The sequence below is a fragment of the Bos grunniens genome, chromosome 21 (genome assembly GCF_055505025.1).
Source record: "Bos grunniens cultivar Pamir isolate PY7600 chromosome 21, Bosgru_T2T1.0, whole genome shotgun sequence".
Lineage (NCBI taxonomy): Eukaryota > Metazoa > Chordata > Mammalia > Artiodactyla > Bovidae > Bos > Bos grunniens.
In genome coordinates, this window is record NC_141185.1 from 9397883 (window position 1) to 9415120 (window position 17238).

Consider the following 17238-nt stretch of genomic DNA (forward strand, 5'->3'; position numbering starts at 1 on the left):
CCCAACCCCATGCCGCTTCTCAGAAGGTCCATTTTAGGAAAGAACATATTTGGAGATTGCGTGTGTGCTCTGTCTCTCAGTCATGTCCTGCTCTTTGCAACCCCACGGACTGTTGCCCTCCAGGCTCCTCTGTCTGTGGGATTTCACAGGCAAGAATACTGGAGCGCCTTGCCGTTTCCTCCTCCTGGAGATCTTCCCAACCCAGGGATGGAACCCAAGTCTCCTGCTTGGCAGGTGGATTCTTTACTCCTGAGCCACCAGGAAAGCCCATTTGGAGTTTAGGGATCTGGATACTTATACTTTAAAACCAGCCAGGCTCATGTACTCTTTAGGAAATCTGTAGGATCACACGAATACCAGTGTGAAGAAAGCCTGTTAAAGTAGTAACCTCCAGTGAAATAATGTGTGCCATTCTAAATCTCCACATTCAATGTGAGCTTTGTAGATGAAGAATTACAACACTACCCTTATGCAATATGGCATACAGAAAGCATCTTCATGTAGACTGGCATTTGATAAATATTTATTGCTTTAATGTAAAAGTATATTGTCTGTTAAAAAAAACCCATTTAATTATTCTTCTAACTGTGTTTATATCCATCTGTCGTCCTTCTGTTGTAGTTAACCCTTTACTGAAATTGCTTTCAGTGGGATCACCTAAACCCTGTCACTAAGTTCAGTGGACATTAAAAAGGTCTTTGACTTCTTGTAGTTTTTGTTGCACTTGATCATTCTTTATGTTATGTTTCCACAGTTTTCTGGGACAAGAGTTTCTCTTGATTTTCTTTCTACTTCTCTGCTTATTATTATTTTGTTGTTGTTCACTTTGCAAGTTCCTTTTTCTTGACTTGTTTCTTAAATGTTGGTGTTTATCAGGATTCTGTCCTAGGTCTCTGGCCTTTTTACTCTATGTTAGTTGTAAAAGTCTGTCTCTCCTCACTCCTGTGGCTTCATTTACCTTCTGTGTTTATAAAGCCCCTCTGTATAACAGGCCCCCATGGCTCTCCTGAACTCTAGACCAGAGCACCCGCTTGTGTCCTGGACATCTCCACCTGGGAGTCTGCTCAAATACACTCTCTGGAACTGAGCTTCTCACCTCTCCCTCCCCTAACTCAGTACATGGCATCACTGTCAAAGCCGTTGCCCAGGCCAGCAACTTGGGAATTATTTTTGATTCCTTCTTTTCTTTTCCACTCATTATGCCAGTTATTTCTACTTCTTAATATGTTATTAAAAAAATCCATCCACCTCTTGCTCTTCTCATTGTCCCTATCCTTGCCAAGCCAATTTCTCTTAGTTTCTGTTATTTGTAACAGCCTTTCTGCTTGAGTTTTGCTTCCTCCTGTGAGTGGCCCATGGGATAGTTCTTTTCTCATCATGGCGCCCTTGCTTTAAAACCTTTCAGTGGTTTCACATTGCCCTTGAGATAAATTTCAAACTCTTTAACATTAATTACAAGGGTTTTTGGATCCCGCTCACCCTTATCTGTGTAGCCTTATCTCTGGCTCATCAGCCTGGCATTCTACACTGAAGCCTAAAGCAGCTTTTTCCCTCTGCCCAAATACTCTTGTGTCTCAGATATATGTATTTGCACATACTGACCTCTGCCTTTCTTGAATCCTTCTACATGCTACTGTATCTGTCTGGACCATTGTGTGCAATTAACTCCTCAGCTCTTTGGTCTCAGCTTTAAATAGCACTTCCTCAGGTGGCCTGCCTTGAATCTCCAGACTAGGTTCTTTTACAAGCTAAAGTAGTACAGTGTATTTCCTCTGTCATTCAACTCATCACATATGTCTTTCGTAGTAAGCTATTTTGTCAGCTTACTGAGGACCAGGAATCATCTGTGTCTTGGTCTCTGATTTCTTTATCCTTAGTGCCTGAGACATGTATAAACGTATTTGTTGTTCAGTCACTAAGTCGTGTCCACCTCTTTGTGATCCAATGGACTGCAGTATGCCAGGTTTCCCAGCCCTTCACTGTCTCCCAGAGTTTGCTCAGACTCATGTCCATTGAATTGGTGATGCCATCCTGCCATCTCATCCTCTGTCGTCCCCTTCTCCTCCTGCCCTCAGTCTTTCCCAGCATCAGGGTCTTTTCCAGTGAGTTGGCTCTTTGCATCAGGTGGCCAAAGTACTGGAGCTTCAGCTTTAGCATCAGTCCTTGCAGTGCAGATTCAGGGTTGATTTCCTTTAGGATTGACTGATTTGATCACCTTGCAGTCCAAGGGAGTCTCAGGAGTCTTCTCCAGCACCACAACTCGAAAGCATCAGTTCTTTAGTGCTCTGCCTCTTACATCCATACATGACTATTGGAAAAACCATAGCTTTGACCATATGAACCTTTGTTGGCAAAGTGATGTCTCTGCTTTTTAATATGCTCTCTAGGTTTGTCATAGCCTTTCTTCTAAGGAGCAAGTGTCTTTTAGTTTCATGGCTGTAGTCACCATCTACAGTGATTTTGAAGCCCAAGAAAATAAAATCTGTCACTCTTTCCACTTTTTCCCCATTTATTTGCCATGAAATGATGGGTCTGGATGCTTTGATCTTAGTTTTTTGAATGTGAAGCTTTAAGCCAGCTTTTTCACTCTTCTCTTTCTTCTTTGAGTAAGTTAACAGTTTTACTTTCTTGTTCTTGTGATTTCAAAATGCACTTGTTTTTTCTCTTTAGTGTCTCAATGAGATCCTGGAGTCAGCAGATGCACCTTTAGAAGTCACAGAAGGATTCATACAGTCAATTTCTCTGTCCGTTCCATGGGGCTCCTTGTTGCAGGACAATTGTGCACTGGAAGTGAGGGGGTTAGAAATGGTCTTCCGACCTCGACCCCGCCTAGGTAGGTGTGTTAGGTATTTCTGTTTGTTTCTATTTTTACTTTTCAGAGATTGGGAAAGTAGCCTAATTGCATTAAGTTGAGTATTTAATTTAGTACCTTGCATGTATTTGTAAGATTCTCAGTAGGTAAAATTTTAGGATGTGGCCCATGTAGGGGGGTGGGTGTGATTGTATCTTCAGAGTTATTTCTCTCTCTCCTTACCCATAAGAACTTTAGTATATAGATGATTGGTTTAGTTATTGGTTACCAGTTATCTAAAGTGACATATGCTTTTTTTTTTTTAAGTATAGTTGATTTACAATGTCAGGTATACAGCAAAATGATTCATTTATCTGTGTGTACATGTTCTTTTATATAGATCTATATATTTTTTCAGATTCTTTTCCATTGTAGGTTATTATAAGATACTAAATAAAAAGTGATTTATGTTTTCAAAATTCAAAGTATTGTGCCAGAAGCAAGGAAGTGCTCAAAGACTGATGGAGAAATGTTAAAAGGACACAGGATTGGGTTTGAAGGGGCTCCCATTGGCCAAGTCTGGAAAATTTGAGTATCAGAAAGGATAATGACAATAATGAATTATAACGCACTAAAAGAAAAACCAAAACCCAAAGTCCATGTTACTACGAATAGGTAAATAAGTACGTAAGGGGGGAAAGAAGAAGGATTGCCACTACTGATAAACATATAAAAAATAAAAGATGGAATATCACCATGTTTTCAAGCACCATAGTAGAAATTAATGCAGGTGAGGATCATCAGTTGATGCTGACACCATTCTGAAGGGTTGAGGATCTTGATATTTAGACAGTATCAGAATATCTCCTTCCATTTACGTATTATTTGCAGAGAGAAAAAGTTTCTTCTCAGTGGAGAAAATTGACAGTCACCACCGTAACTGAGTGAGCAGACTTGATCTCATCATCAGTGGGTCACACTGACGGCACATGTGTTCTGAGGTGATGGACCGAGAAGGAGGGGCTCACTTATGTACTGTTCTTGCTAAAAGTGGTTAGTCTGAGTCAGACACTGAGGAAGCAGTCAGGCAAATCCAAAACGAGAGAAAGCCTGTTAACTAGCTGGTTGGTACTGTTTTTTTTTTTTTTTTTTTAAAGGTTCAGTTATGAAAGACAGTGAAGGTAGAGGAACTATTTAGATTAAAGGAGACTAAAGACTTGATAACTAATTGCAATATGTAACTTTTTTTCTTTTTTCCTGTGGAGGGTATGTTGAGGTAGGTGGGAAGATTGGGGTATTGAATGTATGGTGGTGATAGTGGTGGCTTAGTAGCTAAATCGTGTGCGACTCTTGCAACGCCCTGGACTGTAGCCCGCCAGGCTCCTCTGTCCGTGGGATTCTCCGGACGAGAATACTGGAGTGGGTTGCAGGATTCTTGCTTCCTCCAGGGGATCTTCCCGACCCAGGGATTGAACACATGTCTCCTGCATTGCAGGTAGATTTTTCACTGCTGAGCCACCTCACTGAATGTATATAATATATTGTGTTGATGTCACATCACTTGGGTGTGTTAATGGTACTGAGCTTTTGCAGGAGACTGATCTCATTCTTAGGAGTTACATGCTCCAGTTGTTAGGGATGAGTGTTACAAAATCTAGTTTAGTGAAAGCTTGTGTGTGTGAGTCTATGAGTGTGTGAGTGTGTGTGCACGTATGTGTAATCTTGATGAATCTAGGTGCAGGGTATGCATTGTACACATCTTAGGACTGAACATTTTCAAAAGAAAACTTTGGGAGGGAAAGTTTTAAAGTAGTAGTAAGCCGTTGTTCACGAGTATATACACATAGTAGCTTTAATTGTGCATATGATGGGTTCTGATTTATCAAACCTGGATATTGTGCTTCTTGCATGCCAGATGCTGTTCTGAGTAGTTTACAAGTAGTATCCTCACAATAACTCTTTGAAATAGATCCTTTTAATTGTATTCATTGGACTGAATAGGAAATTGATGCATAAATTGTCATTTAATAACTTGACCAAGGTCATAGCTAGTTAAGTGGAGAAGACAGGGTCTGGACCCAGGGAGTCTAGTTCTGGACCGGCTGTTCTTACCACTGTGCTGTGCTGTGTACTGGACTTACTGAAGAGTAGTTGTCTGGCATGTTATAAGCTCGTAAGGTTGTGATGGTGAATCATCTTAAATTATGAGCGTAAATGCTTCCAGTGACAATTGATGTTTGTAAAGATGTTATGTTTGAAGAGTTATGATCCCAAGTTTTGCCTAAAACATCTGTGCATGGAAATTATTAGTAACCTGGTATTTAATTAACAAGAATACTTTATATGTTAACCAAGCTGAGGAGACATACTAGTACATTTCTATGGAAAGTGAAATATTTTACCCTTATTTTAAAAATATTTCATTAGAAGGACTTTTAACTTTAATTTTAGAAGGCAATAATTCTAGTAATCTCTTGTCAGTTTGTTTTAGATAACATAAGGAGGTGTGATAGAGTTCTTTTATAAGGATATACCTGGAAAGGACTTTACACAGTTTGTGTGTTCCTTCTCCAAGGCTGCTCTTCTGGTTTGTCTGCATTTATACTAACCTTCTAAAGCCCACGTTGGCTGCTACCTCTACTTTCCGCTGAATTCCCTTAACTAGAAGATTTAGCCTCTTCTCTTACCTGATATGATATTTTCTGTTGACACTCTGTGGTTGTCTATTAATTCTTCTTATTTATATCTCATTTCTTCCACTATCTTGTAGTCTCTTTGAGGGCAGATTTAATAATTATTGTATTTTTCTACCCTATAAACGGAGTCAGCCAACTATGGCCTGCAGATCAAATCTGGTCTGTTACCTGTTTTTATAAATAAATTTTTATTGAAATATCACCTGGTGTACGTATTCACTCATTCATTAATTCTCTCTGGCTGCTTTTGTACTAGAGTGAGAGAGTTGAGTAGTTGTGATAGAGACCATATGGCCTCAAAGCCTCAAATATTTGTTATCTGATCCTTTGCAGAAATTTTGTTGACCTCTGTTCTACAGCATTTTGAACAATACCACCCATATAAAATATCCATTAAATACTTGAGTAAATATGTGAATAAGTATTTGGCAGATATATACCATGTAATGAGAACATGTGTCTCAACTTCTTTCTGTGATTTTTTTCCTCCCTTCTTGGATATTATAAGGTGATGTTTAAATCTCAGGAGTAAGTTCTAGAATACTGTATCCCTGGGTGATACCATGATGCTAAATATCTCTTGGGGGATTAAGAACTTATTAGTTTGAAATGTGTAGTTTTAAGGAATGGCTTAGTTGTAACCATGAGAAGTTATTGAGGATTTGTCTGTATTTTCTGCAGCATCTGCTTCTGAGCCCATGTATTGGTCAAGCTTCATGACCAGCAGTATGCAATTGGCAAAAGAATGTCTTAGCCAGAAACTAACAGATGAACAAGGAGAAGGATCTCAGCCTTTTGAAGGACTTGAAAAGTTTGCTGAAACCATCGAAACAGGTTTGGCATTATTGAGTATTTAAAAAAATTTTAGATTGTATTTAATAATTTAGTACCTTGATTTAGTATGTATTGTGTAAGAAAAACTCATTGGAGTAGTTTTTTAAAAAATTGCTATTCTTACTTCAGAACTTTAGAATTGAAGTTATTTAAAAAATTATACAGTATTTGGACTTCCCTGGTGTCACAGTGGATGGAAACCCACATGCCGATGCAGGGGACATGGGTTCGACCCCTGGTCCAGGAAGATTCCTCATGCTGCGCAGCAACTAGGCTGCTGTGCCACAGCTCCTGTGCCGTGTGCTGCAACTGCTGGAGCCCGTGCTCTGCCGTGAAGAGTAGCCCCGGCATGCCCCACCTAGACAGAGTCTGAGCCCAGCACTGAAGACCCAGCACCACCAAAAGCAAACAAATAATTTAAAAAATTACACAGTATTCAGTTTAATTTCATGTTGTTTTTTCACCCTAGTTTCTCCTTTATTTTATTACGCTTGCATAATGAAGGGATTAGAATTCAACAGACAGTGTTAGTCACTGCCCCAGGCTGAGATGTAACACGCTGTATGTTCTCAGCCCACAAAATATTTATTACAAAACTCAAAATTTGGGGCTTTTTTTTTTAAGGTACGAAATTCAACTTTTATTTTGTAAGTTCTTATTAAACTAATTTAGTATTTATTTGGTTTATTCTAGTACTAAGAAGAGTAAAGGTCACTTTTATAGACACTGTCTTGAGAATTGAACACGTGCCAGAAAATTCCAAAACTGGAACTGCACTTGAAATTCGAATAGAAAGGTAAGACTTCTTATATCTGAAAACAAATTACCCAGTTCTCTTCTTTATAAATAATAAGATCTGACTCATCAGATTCAGGATACTTTAGGAGATTCAGTCAGTCAGTCAGTTCAGTCGCTCAGTCGTGTCTGACTCTGCGACCCCATGAACCGCAGCACGCCTGGCCTCCCTGTCTATCACCAACTCCCAAAGTCCACCCAAATCCATGTCCATCGAGTTGGTGATGCCATCCAACCATCTCATCCTCTGATGTCCCCTTCTCCTTCTGCGCTCAATCTTTCCCAGCATCAGGGTCTTTTCAAATGAGTCAGCTCTTTGCATCAGGTGGCCAAAGTACTGGAGTTTCAGCTTCAACATCAGTCCTTCCAATGAACACCCAGGACTGAGCTCCTTTAGGATGGACTGGTTGGATCTCCTTGCAGTCCAAGGGACTCTCAAGAGTCTTCTCCAACACCACAGTTCAAAAGCATCAATTCTTCTGTGCTCAGCTTTCTTTATAGTCCAGCTCTCACATCCATACATGACCACTGGAAGAACCATCGCCTTGACTAGACGGACCTTTGTGACAAAGTAATGTTTCTGCTTTTTAATATGCTGTTAGGAGATTAGATGTGATTATATTCAGTTAATATATTACATTATTTCAGAGTAAAGTGTTGTTCTCCAAGTTGTGTTCCAATCCAGTTATTAAAAACAAAGTACCAGTTGGGGTATAACTATTTGAATATTTGAATTCACAAAGTAATTCTCATTTAGCTGATACCAAGTCAAAATAATGACTATTTGAGTGATACTAAATTTAAGGTACCCTGTTGGACTATTTCAGGTTTTTCATATGAACAATGTACTATTTAGATGTATCTCATTACTGTGAAAGGATTTTTGCATTGCTTCCTTTTATCTATTTGCTGCTTTAGGCTAAGACTACTGTTTTCTTGGGGGATTCTGTGAGGGTATTTTAAGGTCAGTATGTACAGTAGAGATTAGTTAAAAAGATATAAATACATCACTTTTAGTTTTCACTGTATGACCACCTGGAACTCCTATAAATAGACCTAAAACAGGGATTGATTTACATACACACTGCAGAGTGTTGTTTTGAGGTTATGACTCTTCACCAGTGTCTTAATGCCACATGAACTGCCAGCAGAGATGAGCAGAGTGAAGTATGTACACTGAGCACCAAAGACACTTTGTTTGTGGATATGTTGGGAACCTTTACTGAGCTTTAAACAGATATGTTCTGATTTCTGTCTTTGACAAAATATACCTATTAGTGAATCAGTTACTGTTAACAGATCTTTGAAATTAAGTTGCATTACCTTAAAATGGTGTATTTAAAAAGTATCTAAAATCTTCTGCATTTAGAACAGTATTACTTTGGAAACAATGACAGATTTTATTTTCTTGGGCTCCAAAATCACTGTGGATGGTGACTGCAGCCTGGAAATTAAAAGACACTTGCTTCTTGGAAGAAAAGCTATGACAAACCTGCTGTTAAGTCACTTCAGTCGTGTCCGACTCTGTGCGGCCCCATAGACGGCAGCCCACCAGGCTCCCCCGTCCCTGGGACTCTCCAGGCAAGAACACTGGAGTGGGTTGCCATTTCCTTCTCCAATGCATGAAAGTGAAAAGTGAAAGTGAAGTCGCTCAGTTGTGTCTGACTCTTAGCAACCCCATGGACTGCAGCCTAATAGGCTCCTCCGTCCATGGGATTTTCCAGGCAAGAGTACTGGAGTGGGTTGACATTGCCTTCTCCAATGACAAACCTAGACAGCATATTAAAAAACAGAGACATCACTTTGCTGACAAAGGTCCGTCTAGTCAAAGCTATGGTTTTTCCAGTAGTCATGTACGTCTGTGAGAGTTGGATCATAAAGAATGCTGAGCGCTAAAGAATTTATGCTTTCAAATTGTGGTGCTGGAGAAGACTCGAGAGTCCCTTCGACAGCATGGAGTTCGAGCCAGTCAATCATAAAGAAAATTGGTCCTGAATGTTCTTTGGAAGGACTGATGCTGAAGCTCTAGTACTTTGGCTACCTGATGCAAAGAGCCAACTCATTTGAAAAGAAGATGGAGGGCAAGTGGAGAAGGGGATGACAGAGGATGAGGTGGTTGAACAACACCACCAACTCAATGGATGTGAGTTTGAACAAACTGGGAGATGGTGAAAGACAGGAAAGCCTGGCATGCTGCAGGGCACACAGCATGTGCTGCACAAAGAATCAGGCACTACTTAGCTACTGAACAACAACAACAACAGTTTAATTTAAGCTGAAGATGAGTGGTAAGGACTCATAGAATAGTTACAGAAATTCAAGCAATGACACATCACACTCGTGTTTAGAGTCAAGTGCTGTCTCAGTGTTTCAAGAGATGTTTGTGAGAGAGCACAGGAATTATTTTCCTTGGAGCTAACTTTAGGAAGTTATTCATTTTTTCCCCAAATTTAGGAGCCTCAAAATAGTACCTTCTTGGGGTTAATTTAATGTTTCTTCATGAAAATATTTACGAGAGTAAAGCATGATAATGCTGACACATATGTGATAGGTATATTCTAAGAAGAGCTAACACTTGAAAAATTTCTTTAATTTCAGCAGCTGTGTGTATTTCTTTTATTTTATTTTATTTTATTTTTAAACTTTACAAATTGTATTAGTTTTGCCAAATATCAAAATGAATCCGCCACCGGTATACATGTGTTCCCCATCCTGAACCCTCCTCCCTCCTCCCTCCCCATACCCTCCTTCTGGGTCGTCCCAGTGCACTAGCCCCAAGCATCCAGTATCGTGTATCGAACCTGGACTGGCAACTCGTTTCATACATGATATTATACATGTTTCAATGCCATTCTCCCAAATCTTCCCACCCTCTCCCTCTCCCATAGAGTCCATAAGACTGTTCTATACATCAGTGTCTCTTTTGCTGTCTCGTACACAGGGTTATTGTTAGCATTTTTCTAAATTCCATATATATGCGTTAGTATACTGTATTGGTGTTTTTCTTTCTGGCTTACTTCACTCTGTATAATAGGCTCCAGTTTCATCCACCTCATTAGAACTGATTCAAATGTATTCTTTTTAATGGCTGAGTAATACTCCATTGTGTATATGTACCACAGCTTTCTTATCCATTCATCTGCTGATGGACATCTAGGTTGCTTCCGTGTCCTGGCTATTATAAACAGTGCTGCGATGAACATTGGGGTACACGTGTCTCTTTCGCTTCTGGTTTCCTCAGTGTGTATGCCCAGCAGTGGGATTGCTGGATCATAAGGCAGTTTATTTCTTATAATTGCAAATAGGTCTTCCTAAGAGTTTTATGCAAATGCTCTTTTTGTTTTTAACTTTCAGAACCATGTACTGTGATGAAACTGCTGACGAGTCCTCAGGAATTAACGTACATCAACCCACAGCTTTTGCTCACAAGTTACTTCAGCTCTCTGGAGTGTCTCTCTTCTGGGATGAGTTTTCTGCGTCTGCAAAATCCTCCCCAGTGTGTTCAACTGTGCCAGTGGTAAGGAAAACAAATCAGAGAAGCCAGAAAATGAATTCACAGATTTTCAGAAGGTTTACTTGAGGACTATTAAAATTTCCTAGGATGTGTGATGTGTACTGATGGGTTTCCTTGTGATCTGAGAGTTAACACAAATATTCAGTAATGGGGACATATATTTCAGATTTAAAAATACATTTGTAAAAAAAATACATTTGTAATTAATGCCATTTCTACCAGAAATACATTTGCTGTGTATTAATTTAATAGAGAAACATTGGATTTTATGTCCTAGGGAGAAATGGCATATTAACATCTAATATCTTTTTTATAATAAAAACAGGCAATTAAGCAATATTCACATTTACCTTCCATGATGCATGTATTGTTGAAAATGTTATGTTACAAGTCATATCTTGTAAAAATTTTATAATTAAGGAAAAAGAACTGTGTTCATCCCTTCTTAGATTGGAGAGCCCTTTTATAAATCAATCACCTCATAATTTGTCTTTTACTTTATTTCACAAATCATATTTTCTTAATTATTGGATGTATATTAAATTTTCTTATTATGTAATTTGAACAGATGCTGTGCTTTTTTTCATAAAGTACTTTTCCATAACTTGCCTTTATTAAGCTACTGTGCTATGTTTTATGCTAGTTCTGCAATACTGGTTTATCCATTGTCACAATATAGTTGTCACGTAAATACTGTATTCTTCTTAAATTAATAGTCGTGTTTTACATCTCAGTTTACTTACACTGAAGTATTGGAAGAAATTACATTTTTTCTTCTTGCGTTACTGTAGGAAACAGAGCCAAAGCTGTCACCTAGCTGGAATCCAAAAATTGTTTATGAACCTCACCCACAACTAACAAGGAACTTGCCAGAAGTAGCACCTTCTGACCCAGTGCAGATAGGAGGGCTCAATGGTAGGCTGGAGTTGAGTCTCACATTGAAACAGAATGAAGTACTTCCTGGAGCTAAGGTCAGTATTTGTTTTATTTTCTGTAGATAAAGTAAACCTGGAGGCATTCTTTATGCTGTGGCCCTCTGACTGGTTCACATAGACTGTCCTGTGACCAGGTTACCCACTGCCTTGGAGTCAGCATTTTTACCCGCATTTGGTGCCTCTGTCTGCATATCTTGGAGTTCACCTGAGGCCCACCTTTGCCCATCTGCTGCAGCTCAGGGTTTGAAACTGTCTCCTGTGCTCAACTTTCCCCCACTTTGAAAAATGTTCATTAGTTCAGATAACTAGGAGTTTCTTAAAGAATCATTTTCATCATGAAATTAAAAAGTTAAAAGAAGGAGAAATTAAGAAAGCGTGTTAGCTGAAAGTGAAAGTTAGTTGCTCAGCCATATTCGACTGTTTGCAACCCCATGAACTATAGTTGCCAGGCTTCTCTGTCCATGAAATTCTCCAGGGAAGAGTACTGGAGTGGGTTACCATTTCCTTCACCAGGGTATCTTCCTGACCCAGGGATCAAACTTGAGTCTCCTGCATTGCAGGCAGATTCTTTACCATCTGAGCCACCGGGGAAGCCCCCATGTTAGCTGAAGGAGATGTTTAATTATGTGTATATAAAACTATCCACCTATGTGTATTTTGAACAGAATGTCCATGTTTATAATTGTATAATATTTATGAAAAGAGATGAGTTTTTTCCATAATGTTGCATAGCTTGTAGAAGTCACTGTAAAGACAACTGTACCTCTTTCTTAGGGAGCAATACTGAACAGTCTGGAGAGTCAGGAAACTTGAATTTTTTTAGTTAGTTAATTATGTGTCTTTCAGGTTATTGTTTTCAGGTTCTTAAACCTAATTTTCCACAGTTTATTGTGATCCACACAGTCAAAGGCTTTGGCATAGTCAATAAAGCAAAAATAGATGTTTTTCTGGAACTCTCTTGCTTTTTCGATGATCCAGCGGATGTTGGCAATTTGATCTCTGGTTCCTCTGCCTTTTCTAAAACCAGCTTGAACATCTGGAAGTTCACAGTTCACGTACTGCTGAAGCCTGGCTTGGAGAATTTTGAGCATTACTTTACTAGCGTGTGAGATGAGTGCAATTGTGTGGTAGTTTGAGCATTCTTTGGCATTGCCTTTCTTTGGGATTGGAATGAAAACTGACCTTTTCCAGTCCTGTGACCACTGCTGAGTTTTCCAAATTTGCTGGCATATTGAGTGCAGCACTTTCACAGCAGCATCATTCAGGATTTGAAATAGCTCAACTGGAATTCCATCACCTCCACTAGCTTTGTTCATAGTGATGCTTTCTAAGGCCCACTTGACTTCACATTCCAGGATGTCTGGCTCTAGGTGAGTGATCACACCATCGTGATTATCTTGGTCATGAAGATCTTTTTTGTACAGTTCTTCTGTGTATTCCTGCCACCTCTTCTTAATATCTTCTGCTTCTGTTAGGTCCATACCATTTCTGTCCTTTATTGAGCCCATCTTTGCATGAAATGTTCCCTTGGTATCTCTCATTTTCTTGAAGAGATCTCTAGTCTTTCCTATTCTGTTGTTTTCCTCTATTTCTTTGCAGTGATCGCTGAGGAAGGCTTTCTTATCTCTTCTTTGGAACTCTGCATTCAGATGCTTATATCTTTCCTTTTCTCCTTTGCTTTTTGCTTCTCTTCTTTTCACAGCTATTTGGAAGGCCTCCTCAAACAGCCATTTTGCTTTGTTGCATTTCTTTTCCATGGGGATGGTCTTGATCCCTATCTTTGGCCACCTCATGCGAAGAGTTGACTCATTGGGAAAGACTCTGATACTGGGAGGGATTGGGGGTAGGAGGAGAAGGGGACAACAGAGGATGAGATGGCTGGATGGCATCACTGACTCGATGGACGTGAGTCTCAGTGAACTCCGGGAGTTGGTGATGGACAGGGAGGCCTGGCGTGCTTCGATTCAAGGGGTCGCAAAGAGTCAGACACGACTGAGCGACTGAACTGAACTGAACTGAAACCTAATTTTACCATATAATCTGTGTAAAATGCACTTTAGGAAAATATCAGGATTTATTCATTTGTATTTTCACAGATATAACTAGCTCTAGACATTTGACTGACTACTGTATGCCAGAGCCTGTGCTGGTTGTTGGGACATAGAAATGAAAGGAATGCAATCTTTGTCTTAATAAAAGTATAAGAGGCATAGACATGGCTGTGGGAATGTGTAAGAGGGAACCACTCTATACATGTGAACACACATAAAAAACTTTTCAGAAGATTGAAGGATCCCTGGAACTCTTTCTCCGAAATGGAGCACCTGATTAGAGTTGGAGGGGGAGGAAGGTGCAGATTGAAATGTTGATGTTCCTATTACTATGATTGGTTTTCTTTTTTTTTTTGGCCACATTACGTGGTTTGTGGGATTTTAGTTCTCTGACCAAGAATTGCACCCCGGTCGACAGCAGGGATTGAGCCTGAGTCCACAGCAGTAAAAGCCCAAATCTTAACCACTGGACCACCAGGGAAATTCCCTGATGTTATTCTTACTGATTATCCCTCCTCCTCTTTGATTACTGTTCTGTTCTCCTTCAGTAGAGTTCAGTTCAGTGGCTCAGTCGTGTGCAACTCTTTGCGACCCCATAGACTGCAGCGTGCCAGGCTTCCCTGTACATCACCAACTCCCGGAGTTTACTCAAACTCATTGGTGATGCCATCCAACCGTCTCATCCTTCTGTTGTCCCCTTCTCCTCCCATCTTCAATCTTTCCCAGCATCAGGATCTTTTCGGATGAGTCAGTTCTTTGTATCAGGTGGCCAAAGTATTAGAGTTTCAGCTTGAGCATCACTCCTTCCAAAGAATATTCAGGACTGATTTCCTTTAGGATGAACTGGCTGGATCTCCTTGCTGTCCAAGGGACTCTCAAGAGTCTTCAATACCACAGTTCAAAAACATCAATTCTTCTGCGCTCAACTTTCTTTATAGTCCAACTCTCACATCCATACGTTACTACTGGAAAAACCATAGCTTTGACTAGATGGACCTTTGTTGGGAAAATAATGTCTCTGCTTTTTAATATGCTACCTAGGTTGGTCATAACTTTTCTTCCAAGGAGCAAGTGTCTTTTAATTTCATGGCTGTTCTACCTCAGGTGGTATGAAACCCTTTCATAGGTCTTAAGCCTCTTCACAGCATAACAGGATGGAATGGTTAATGGAGCAGAGAGCCACGGGTATGTGTAAACACTACAGGAATCCTTACTCTGTGCCAAGATCCTTGGGAAACTGAGTACATCCATGCCTCTGTAGAATGCATTTTCTAATCCTTTAAGAAGGAAGAACCATGGCGATACCTTCTTGGGTTGTTTTGGTTAATTATTGCTAGTTCTCAACATTTGTATTTTTGATTTTTGTGCATATCCAAACTTATTGCACATTATGAACTGATTTATATAAATGCCTTTTAGGTGTTACTTTTGAACATCTGTGTATTAGGTGACAGATGAACCTCTGGAACTATTAGCCAGGGTTTAATATTTGGAGATAACTCTTCTTGCCTATATGGTAATTTTTTTTGTAGCAACTGGAATATTTGAGTACATTTTGTTCTTGATGAAAATGAGTGCTAAACAGAGAAATTAAAGTTCTGAATAGCAGCATCCAGAAACAGACCTCCTGAACTTTAGTCTGTCTCTTTGCACTTAAGTCTTTCAACTATGGGATCAAAATGTTACGAGAGATTTCATGTTACTTTTTCAGTTCTCTGAGACTATTCACCACTCAAATTGTGTGTAAGTTTGGTGTTTCACATATTTAGTTTTATCAGATGTCTTCAGAAATACATTATATATGAAAATAGGGCCCTGCCTCAATTGAATTTAGAGACATTTTGTTTTAATTGCTGTGTTACACTGAGTTTGAAATTTGAAGCCTGACATGCTTCAGTCCATTGGGTCACAAAGAGTTGGACACGACTGAGTGACTGAACAACAACAACAAATTTTAGTTGTTAAAATGTTTTATCTTTTATATTTCTAGAGGAAAGTTATATGTACTTTTTTCTTTGTATGCCAAACTCAGAATGACTAATAATGACATATTTCTATGACAATTAGAAGTGAAACTCTTAATCATGTATTCTGAAAGCATATTAGAGACTATGTTTTCAATGCTAAGAAATTAAAAATCAATTTTTAAGCTCAGCATATAATCACAAAGAGATTTCCCCACTGTCCCCAGCCATAACTCCTTGCTGATTTAAGGACTGGGAAGTCAGCAGTCAGTAAGGAGCCCCGTAAAACCAGTACTTTGTGGGTCAGCCTAGGTTAAAATCCTGGCCCTGAATCTGTTATATGGCCTTGTGTGAATCAATTAATCTTTGTGAACCTGTTTTCTCATTTGTAAAACAGGAAAACTACTAAGAATTAGAGGAAATAAAATAAAAACATCTAACACAGTGTCCCAATACTCAAAAAAAGGTGATAATAATGATTATTATTGGAGAATTTGTTGCTTTATGAGTTATACCATGGAAATTTCTCAAAGTCACTATGTAATTTATTTTATGTTCTTAGAATCAGAAATTTGTTTTTCTCCTGTAAAAGATGCCATATCCTGAATATAAGTGTTTTCTTAATTGAATTATTTTTAAATTGTAAAATGGCATAAAGATCATAGGAGTCAGTATTAACATTAGGACTAAGAAGAGACGAATGAAAAGTAAGGCAGGAATATTTAGCTTTTCAGAATGTGACTTAGGGAATAGAATGTTTGTTTTTGTCAGAGTGTATGCTACGGAAGTCAAGAGTGAGAGTGGGATTGGGCTTTTATTTTTAGAAGGAAAGACGGACAAAGAGGTGGAAAAGAGAAGGGAATTCCACATGAGCATCCTCTCTGCTGTGGCTTCATGTCAGTGGAGAGAAGGTTTCGTGGGCATTTGGAGGGGCACACTGTTGATAGAGAAGGTCCTTGCTGTTCTAGATAGGAGTGTGATTGATCCATGGGCAAACTTAGGAAGGCTACATTTATTTGTCCTTGGTTTGAATCAAGCTTTAAAGATTGTGATTTGAGTCTTTTGAAACTATAATGGGAATGAATGCTAGATTGTTGCTATCTTTATTTTCTTGGAGACTATGTCTTAAGGCCTCCTCAAGCACCTTAAATACTCAGAAAACTCAGAGACACAAAGAGTGACATTGGTCTTTCTGACATGGAATTTCTCAGGAGGATTTTCCCTCTTAAAATAAAAGTTGATGACCTTATATGTCTTTTCATTTAGATTGTGTGAATTAGTAGAGAGAATCTGAGGTGAAGGAATCCAAGGCTAACTAATTAGTATTCCTCTCGGTGTTCTGAAAAATACTGGGATTTATGGTGATGAGTTTATAAAGAGTGTTCATTCTGAGTAGTTTCCTTTCTTTCTTTTTTTGAAGCTGGATATTGATGGGCAGATAGACTCTATACATCTGTTCCTGTCACCCAGGCAGGTGCACTTGCTTTTGGACATGTTAGCAGCTATTGCTGGGCCAGGCAAGTATAATTGTTGTTACTTCTAGTTCTTTAAAAAAATTTAGTTAAAATATACAGCATAGAAATGGGAAATTATATTATTGTATAGGAATGTATGAACTTAAAGATGTATTGTGAATTAGAATCCTCAGTAGTTAAATT

At 39.0% G+C, this 17238-nt stretch overlaps 1 protein-coding gene across 7 annotated transcripts in view; it reads left to right on the forward strand.

The window, feature by feature from the left end:
* ATG2B (autophagy related 2B) overlaps positions 1-17238 on the forward strand; it is an 81361-nt gene that overhangs the window by 5858 nt on the left and 58265 nt on the right. For 6 of the 7 annotated variants that reach the window (XR_015149430.1, XR_015149431.1, XM_086363035.1 and 3 more), the window contains exons 2-7: positions 2671-2833; positions 6169-6321; positions 7015-7117; positions 10471-10633; positions 11422-11601; positions 17001-17097. Coding sequence is in view for 5 of the 7 variants with exons in the window: in XM_086363035.1 (XP_086219161.1) it covers positions 2671-2833; positions 6169-6321; positions 7015-7117; positions 10471-10633; positions 11422-11601; positions 17001-17097 (859 nt within the window). In the remaining 2 variants the exon portion in view is untranslated. The remainder of the gene's footprint in view (positions 1-2670; positions 2834-6168; positions 6322-7014; positions 7118-10470; positions 10634-11421; positions 11602-17000; positions 17098-17238) is intronic. The other variant, XM_086363039.1, reaches the window with a different exon arrangement.